This window comes from Cajanus cajan, chromosome 3 (genome assembly GCF_000230855.2).
Source record: "Cajanus cajan strain Asha chromosome 3, NIPB_CcT2T_4, whole genome shotgun sequence".
NCBI lineage: Eukaryota > Viridiplantae > Streptophyta > Magnoliopsida > Fabales > Fabaceae > Cajanus > Cajanus cajan.
The window spans coordinates 71,271,928-71,281,433 of record NC_138519.1 but is presented as its reverse complement, the minus strand read 5'-3'; the positions used below and the strand labels follow the sequence as shown (position 1 = coordinate 71,281,433).

General features: G+C 28.6%; 1 protein-coding gene across 10 annotated transcripts; it reads right to left on the bottom strand.

The window, feature by feature from the left end:
* SR45A (RNA-binding (RRM/RBD/RNP motifs) family protein) lies at positions 1-3,651 on the bottom strand. Of its 10 annotated transcripts, none has more exons than XR_014432605.1 (8): positions 3,465-3,650; positions 2,821-2,843; positions 2,638-2,730; positions 1,883-1,991; positions 1,607-1,756; positions 1,359-1,461; positions 1,080-1,143; positions 885-961 (listed from the first exon to the last, which is right to left on the bottom strand). XR_014432605.1 is itself a non-coding variant. In XM_020368068.3 (7 exons), exons 2-7 carry the CDS (start codon positions 2,841-2,843, stop codon positions 306-308), a joined length of 1,095 nt encoding a protein of 364 aa, XP_020223657.1. In that variant the 5' UTR covers positions 3,465-3,642; the 3' UTR covers positions 1-305. The 10 variants fall into 10 exon arrangements, 4 of the variants coding, with proteins under 4 accessions (XP_020223657.1, XP_020223661.1, XP_020223664.1 ...); XR_014432607.1 differs by having other exon boundaries at positions 1,359-1,449; XR_014432609.1 differs by having other exon boundaries at positions 1,359-1,446.
* Positions 3,652-9,506: the final 5,855 nt, after the last annotated feature.

The window sequence follows — 9,506 nt, the reverse complement described above, 5'->3', positions numbered from 1 at the left end:
TATATGTAAACAATAATCTATTTATAAAAGTAGAAACATTAGAAAGATCACATCATCTAACCAAGAGATACAAAGTCTAAAGGAAGCAAATGGCAAAGTAAAAGATGAAACAGACCAAGAGAAAAACTACGACATTTCATCATCTATACTGACGGTAATATAATTTCATGAAATAGGATCAGGTGGTTTTTAGACAAGTCCTGAACGGGAACCACACGATAACTCCATCTACAATATATCTCACCATACTAACATATTATCCACTAGAAGCCTAAGATGTTAAGCAGATATAGGACAAACAAATTTCAGGTTGAAGGAGAGGTAGATCTAGGAGTATTAGACCTCGATACTGATCTTGAACTTGCACTCACACTCGGGCTTCTTGAGTAGCGTTTCGTATATTTAGCACTCCTCTTAGAGCTTCGCGAGTCGCTCCTCTTTGAAACAGGAGTGGCACTCCGTGAGTGGCTCCTCCTTGACCTTCTCCTTGGCCTGGGTGGTGAGGCACTTCGAGAAACAGACCTGCGACGGTGCCTTCCATAATATCGATCATCCGGTGAGGCACTTCGTGAAACAGACCTGTAACGGTGCCTTCCATAATATCGATCATCCGGTGAGGCACTCCCTGAAACAGACCGGTACCGGTGCCTTCTGTAGGTGCGATCATGCGAGTTGTAGGGAGAGTATGATCTGTCACGATTTCTAACAGGTGACCTGCTATAAGGAGAGCGGGATCGAGAATATGTCCTGCGTCGATCATATCGAGAATAAGACCTGTACCGGCTATAGTATGGAGAGTAAGACCTCCTCCGATAATCAGGTGAGTATGATCTCCTCCGATAGTCAGGAGAGTAAGAACGACTCCTGCTACGGTCTGAATATGGAGACCGACTATAACTTCTTCTGTAAGGTGAATAGCTAGGAGAGCGACGAGGAGAGTAACTTGGAGAGCGGCGTCGTGCTAAATGTAATAAATATAAATAATAGAGATTAGCAAGTTGAACAAACAGTTCTATACAATCAGAAAATGAAAAATAAATATAAATCTCAATAACTAAGAAAGAACTAGGAAAACACACCATGAATAGTTCTCAGCCCAAGATACCTCCCTGGTGTTGGGGTTCGACCACGTCGCCTTCTAGCCTGCAATAGATGCATACAAGAGCATGAATAGAGGGTATAAAATCAATATAAAAGGAGAATAATAGCATCAATATAAAATCAAAATGTTTCGTGAGTAACCAAAAAATAAACCTAATAATGCAATTGTAAGAGGAGAATCTGAAGAACACATATTCACGATACATGAAATAATAGGATATAAACGCAATAAAAGAGAGAAATGCAGGGCATACAACCCCAATGATCTGATACTTGTTGGTGTATTGATTTGTTTGTTTAGTTGTGATTTGAGAGTTTGATGTAGAGCTGCTTCACACAGCTAACCTGCTGCCACAGAAACTTCAAATGGAAAGAAGCACAAAACTTTCAAATCTCAGAAGAACTAATGAAATCACCCATATAATTTCCATGCATTGGGGTTGAACAAAACTCAAAGCGAGGAAGAATCCAATCCACAAAATAGGGCATTGCTCGAAAATAATACCTTCTCCACCGTGATGACACGCCCTTCAAGTACAGAACGATCTAGATACTTTACACATCGATCAGCCTCATGAACAGTTGCCATTGTCACAAAGCCAAACCCTCGGGACTCCCTTGTCCAAGGATCAACCACCAGATGAACATCTATCACCTAGGAGTAAAAACTCAAAAGTAAGAAATTGTAGACATACAGTACTATCATCACAATGGAATGATAACCAGCTTCAACTATCATATTAAAACTACTGACAAACATCAAATGGCGTGAAGAGCTTACTTTTCCCTCAGCAGCAAAATGCTTCTCCAGTTCTCTCTTGGTGATCCTAGGGGACAATCCTGTCACATACAAATTGTTTCCTGGATTTTCTGCATCTCTTGATAAACTCCTAAATCACCAGAAGAAAACAAATTAAACATGAATGCATTAGAAAATCCACATGTTTACACAGTTACTGTTAGAGTCACACAATTCATTAAGGGATTCAATATGATGCAGCAAGTTCATGATCATATATTGCAAGAAATCACAAAAGGCTTTGAACCATACAATACAAGCATGGGTCAGTGTGATTCCGTAATACATATATGAATCACATGACATGATTCAAAATTCATTGTTTAATCCCTTATAATTCTCATCAATGAAACTAAAAATCACATAAGAATATCAATAGGGAAAACAACTAAAGGAAGCAAAACTATTAGTTGCGACTTAACTTGATTATTCCATTATTTATTTAATTTCACAACAGGGATTTTACTCACTATATACATCCTCTTTAATGTTTATCCATTATCACACACTAAAAAACAAAGCCATCACACATAGACCCACTCTATGTGTACTCATGTTTTGTGAGGCTCACGTTTGGCTTAGTTGTCTTGTCAACCGCTACTTTGAAATTTAAAACTACAACAGACTGAACACCATATATCATTTATATGATAAATGTAAGGCAATAAATTCATCACATAATCTTATGATTCTATGCTAATGATATTCAATAAGAAATTACAGAGAAACAATCCTACCTTGAACGGCTTCTGGATCTCGACCTAGAGGGCGACCGGGACACGGACCTACTGTATCGTTTGTAGGGAGAAGGAGAAGGAGAATAAGAATACCTATGAAATGAAAAATGGAAACACCTGTAAGTAAAAACACATGTCACACGGAACAGAATAGCGAAACTAAACATTGAGTGAGCAGCTCACCTTGATCTCCTTGAATACGACATCTGTAACAATTCAGCAAACAAACCAAAACATAAAAATAAAGATAAATCAGTACTAGTATAAGACAAGTCAATTACATTAAATATCAAACAACCAAGCTTTAAACAAAATCCCATTAAGAATGTTCTTATTTTAATTTGTAAAATCACTATTTGACCCCACAAACACAAATTACCAATACCCACATGCGTCCAAAAAATACGAAAAACTATTGTCCTCGTAATTTCATCAACTTGAATTTTAGTTTCTACAGTTAAAAATATTTCATTTTAATCCCTATTCGCACCTTTCTGTTTACTATTTTTTATCCATATAGAAATAGAGAACAGGACTAAAAAGAACAAAAGAAAAATAATAATACGGATAAGGCATAAAATGGAAAGATTTAAACTAAAAGATTAAACTAGTGAAAATATAGGGACAAAAAGTAATTAAACCAAGTTTAAAATAGTAGAATTTAAATCCTACTACTTTTATCTTCTAACATCCGCATCAGCATCATTTCTGTTCCATCGAACATTACAAAACGCACGCGGACACACAATTCCAGAAATTCAAAAGAACAAACGCAATCAGCGAAACCGCTCTCTGCAGATCCGAGAGTGGATGAGATCGGAGCTTACCGTAACAACACGACGAACCGCTTTCTTCAATGATGGAGAACGAGTTAAGAGCTTAGGCGATGAACGACACGAGGATCGATGCGCTTTGAAAAAGAGTGCGTGGCGTGGGGCAAGAGGTATATATAGAGGAGAAGCGTGAGGTTGTGATACTTCTTTGGAGGCTTCTGGAGAATCGGACGCCAAACCAGAATTAAACTCGCTTCAATTCTTAATGGGCAGTGGGCCTATATCCTTTGCCACGCAAAGGTATCGTGAACGGTTCCGTTTTATGAGGCTCGTATTTGCTAGCCACCGAAAAAACGACACCTATTGTGTCGAGTGTGATTTGTGAAGGGTGGTGACAAATAAGTTATAAATTTCGTCTACAAAATATTACGTTCTATTCCAAATAATTTTTTAAAAAGAAAAATTATACAACAAATTTTTAAGTATTTTTATATTTTATTTTAGGTTAAAAATTTAATTTGATCCCTTATAATATTTTTTGTTTCAATTTAGTCTCACTTTAATTTTTTGTTTCAATTTGGTCCCTAATAATTTAAATTACTGCAATGTCGAATTTTCGTCCAAATTATTTAAACGGAGTTAACTATTGGTCACGTGGATGTCACGTAAATACATAGGTGGATGTCAAATTTTTTTAATACCTTTGAAACCAAAACGGTCCGTTTTGCTTGCACTCTTGGTATGTAAATTTTGCATTTGGAACCGTTCCAGATGCAAAATTTACACACCAAGAATACAAGCAGAAAGGATCGTTCTTGTTCTAGAATGTCAAACACAAACGGTCAATGATTATAGTAAGTGACAGATCCATAAATTTTAAATCGTGGGAGCAATACTTATTCATATATTTGTAATATTAAAAATTTTACATATAATTTTAAAAATTATAAATATATATTATAGTTATTTTTTACAAGTTTTTATATTTACAATTACGATTAAGGATGAAAATAAACTAGGTAAGATTATGTTATATTATAATTTAACAGATTTAAACCTAATTTTCATTAAAAATACAAGTTATAAAATTGATATGTTTATCTGTTATAGACATTTTTTAAAATATTTTGTTAGAACTACAATCTTAAAAACCTACTTAATAATAATTTAACACTAATAAAAATATAAAAATAAATATGTTAAATTTTATAAAAATCAAGTTTAATTTATTTATGATATAAACATGTTTTTAATATGTGATATAAATTTTTAGATGATAATTTATTTTAAAACATATTTTATAATAAATATTAAAATAAAACATAAATTTTCTAATCTTTCCTATTTTGATTTTTTTTAAATCAATAAATACAATCTTACAATTTTTACAATTTTAATTTTTTTTATCAATATATACAATAAATAGAAAGCACAAAATGTAAATATGCATGCTGTAAATTTTATTTTATCAAAAATTAATATATTACATTATATATGTGATTATTAATATATATATATATACACACACATATATATATATATTAATTAAAAAGTTTTAAAAAATTAGTTCGTTATTAAAGAATATTTTTTTTATTACATATGATAATTAATCTCATAAAAGTTTGACAAATATCAAATAAATGAATAACTCCTCGAAATTTATATTTTATACATACGATAATTTAAATATATATATATATATATATATATTTATTTATTAGAATATAATTTTTTATTTTTTAAAATATATTATTTTTTAGATAAAAAAAATTGTATATGTGTAAATGATTTGTTTTCAATCTTTGAACCACATTGTTGCATTGTGTTGAACATATGTATGTGGTTGGCATTCTGGAATGCCCTATTCTGAATCCAAAACGAACTGTTTTGGAACCAGAACGGCCTGTCCTGGTTTCAGAATGCCCGTTTCTGCTTGCACTCGTTGGTGTTAAATAATGCATCTGGAACGGCCTGTTCCAGATGCAAAATTTATACACCAAAAGTGTAATCAGAACATGTCGTTCTGATTCCAAATATATTAAAAAAATTTGACATCCACCTATGCATCTACGTGGCATCCACGTGAGCAACAGTTAAATTTGTTTAAATAATTTGAATAGAAATCTGACATCATAGTAATTTAAATTATTAGGACCAAATTAAAAAAAAAACTAAATTGAAATAAAAAAATAAAAAAAAAATATTATAAGTTACCAAATTAGGTTTTTAACCTTACTTTAAAACTAAATTAATTGTTTATTTTATTTAGTTACAAACCACTCTTTGAATTACAATCTAAAGTTGGGCATGAGTTGTGTAACAAATAAATTAAGATCAGGTCATTTTTTTTATGTATATCAGGCAGAACAAGGTATCCTGCCTCAAAATAATTATTTAAAAGAAAATAAAATTAAAATATAGAGAAATGGAAGTTATAGAATAGTAAAAATATATGTAATCAGAATTCAAGAGAGATATGATTAAGACGTTGTGTGCGATCTTATGCACAATACAATAACGCACGTTGCAACGGAAAAATAAATTAACTAACTTAAGATATATGCATGCAACACGAGTATATATAAGGTACTGAAAATTTTAAATAGTTTCTGTCCATGACGTTGAAAACGTTAAACCCTTGTGGGGCATCCTTATATATACAAATAATAATAAAAATATATGATTATAAGGATCGAAGATATAAATTCTAAATGTCAGACAATTAATTTTAGAGAAATTCTATGGTACCCATCTTATTTGAGAGGGTACCGGTACAGTCTTTTATATTTTATATTTTTAATAATTATTTAAATAATATTTATAATATTTTATTCTTTTAATTTTTAAATTATTTAGTCATTTTCTTTTTATTTTATATATTTTAATTTATTTGTAATAATATTATTATATATTTAAATAATTTAATTTTAATAATTTTTAAGTATATTTTTATCTTTTCACTTAAAATTTTTGAATTTTTATATTTTAATTTTAATAATTTTTTAAGTATATTTTTTATTTTTTTGTCTTAAATTTTTGAATTTTTATATTATAATTTTAATAACTTTTTATTTCTACTATTTATTAATTTTTTCCTTTTTTAATATTTTATAATATTATTAAAATCTTATAATTTTAATCTCTATAATTTTGTCTTACTTTTTATTTTATAAGTATAATTTAAATTATTTATTTTATAATTAAATTAATTTTTTAAATTTTTTATAAATTTACATAAAAAAATGTATTAAAACCCCTCAATTTTAGATGGTACCGTAACAACTCCCTTAATTTTATGTATATGGTTGTATCAAAATAGTTCCAACCAAAAGTCATTTTTAACATGGTTATCCAAAAACTTTCAAACCTATTTCTCCTACTCATTCTAATGCGTTATATAATATAACCATAGCAGTTTAATACAAGAAAAAATAAATATAAATTTATATAAAAAAAAACATTATATCACAAAAAGTTAAAAGCTAATTATATTAAAAAAAATAACTTAACAACATGAAACATCATGATACTAACACAAAATAACATCAAAACTCAAGTTTAACACAATCAACATTCAGGATTGCCTTAACACATTGTTAGGCCTAAAACAAATTTTAAGGAGAGATTTTTCTAAAATTAATAATAAGTCTTTTGATAAAAAAAAATTAAAGTTTTATATACAAACCTTGAAAAAAATTGTATATCTTTAGAGATGGACCTTTAATAATGAGCATTTGAGAATATATAAAGAAATTTCTGAGTTATAGATCTTAAAAAAATTATATAAATATTAATGTAAAATATTTTTTTAAAAGGACCTTGAGTAATTATGCTTAAGTCAATCATATCAACATATCAACTTCCAATAACACTGATGTATATCTTAGAAACTCGGACAACACATGTTTAACTCAATATACAACTTGCCAACAATAAAATGTGTCATCAAACATTTTTAATTATAGATATTTTCTTCGACACAATGAATAATTTAAGTAATTTAACCTTACTAAACTTACAACACAGTGTGACCTATCATCTTTAAGTCATAAAACATCACTTAATAAGTATAATAGACAAATAATTCAAAAGAGTTTCTCAAATATCGTCACTTAAAATAAAAAAGTTGAGTATAACCTATAAAATATAAAATAATTTAGATATGGATTTATCATGATATTAGTAGTTATTTTACCCATCATCTATATATACTATATATATATATATATATATTAGATTATATTTAGTCGCATTGACCTTGATTTACGTACCATTTAGAGCTCTAAAATAATTTTGTTCATAATCACAACTATAATTGGTACAATACTAAATTAAATTGATTTTTAACTCACACATTAGTGAAAGAATAGAGATGTTTAATTGATTTTAATTGTCTACCTTGAAATACTCCCATTTATTATTGGTGTTATTCTCTAAAATAGACTTACATTATTTTAACAATTTCTTATGACACCTTAAAACTCATAATAACACACTTAAATTTTGTCTACTAATTGTTTTGCTTGACCTAACAAATTGTCTTGTCAACCATACGTAGTTTTCTACATTTTTCTTATAACTTATGAAACATAATTTTATCTACCATTGTATTCTCAATACAAGCTATATCACTTAAAGAAAATACTGCTTTAAAAATCAACTTCTCTAATTAAACTTCTTTTATAAAAATACAAATTTAGAATTTAGGATTTTTAAATTTTTAAATATAATAAGCTAACATAACACTATTGTGATCAGATTAAAACAATTCAACATCTCCAAAGGGATGATCATTGTTGTTAAAATTTTCTTTTTTCATTTTATGCAGTTCCATCAATTATGCCATGATACAAAATAAATTAGTTCATTCCTGATCAAAACTATTCAATCTTAAATGATAAACAACGTAAGATCAATTATAGTCAGTATAGTAAAGGCATATAGTTTCATAAAAAAATGCCATATTCTATATTCGTTGATATATATATGCTTTCACTCAATATTATGCTAACAAAACTAATGGTGTTGTTTCAAACACCGCTCTCCTCAATTTATTTACCGCAAAGCCTACAATGGTGTTTTAAACGCTACAATAATGTTTGCCTAATGATTTGATATTTTCAACTTTGATTTATATTTGTATTAGAACAATATTTAGTTAGTAGAAGTGATATTTTATGAATATAAACTAATGTTTTATTATTAATTTTAAAATATCACGTAAATTATATACATAAAAAAATGCTATAATTATTACATTTGATAATAAGAGTAAAAAAACATCGATATTGAAATTAATACAAATTTTTAAATAAACAACTAATACCTTATTTATGCACTATTATATATCAATCAACAAACTACTATATACGATTTCATACCAATATCATTCTTACAAATAGAGAAATATATCTAGATGCATTCAAACCAAACATCCACTAGAAATTTCAAGATAAACTTAAAGTGTACTTGATTTAAGAAATAAAAATTTAAATAAATACGTTTATTAAGAATTTAGCTTTTAATTGTATTTATTATTATAAATATTATAATATTATAACTAGTGCCTACTTATTGATCAAAATATGAAGAAGTGAAGGTGACCATGGTGATTGTTGGATCCCGACTCTCCGAGCCAGTGGTGATTAACTTCGTTGTTGTATAGACTCACAGATACCTGTGTGGACAAACTAGAAGGTAGTTGTGGTACTATGATGGCTTTCAAGATGAACAAAAAGGGAGAACAGTCACAAACATGAAAAGGGTTCTTTCTTCATGTTTATATGTAATGTTTTGAAATAGGAGCGTTTTCTTATTTGTAGCACCAACAAAAATGGTGGAATAGTGGAAACATTATTATTATTATTATTGAAATACAAATAAAAAATAATTTTAAACCTTATAAAATTATTAAAATTTATTTTCAGTCCCTTTAAATTTATTCGTCATATTTCAGTAAAAAAGAAACAAATAAATAGAGAATATGATGTATATATTTATTTCTTTCTTATTTTCCTTCCACCAACCAAAATCGAGTAAAAATATTTTACTAGCATCGAAAATGCTTTACCTGCATCGCACTTTGAGTTCACGTCC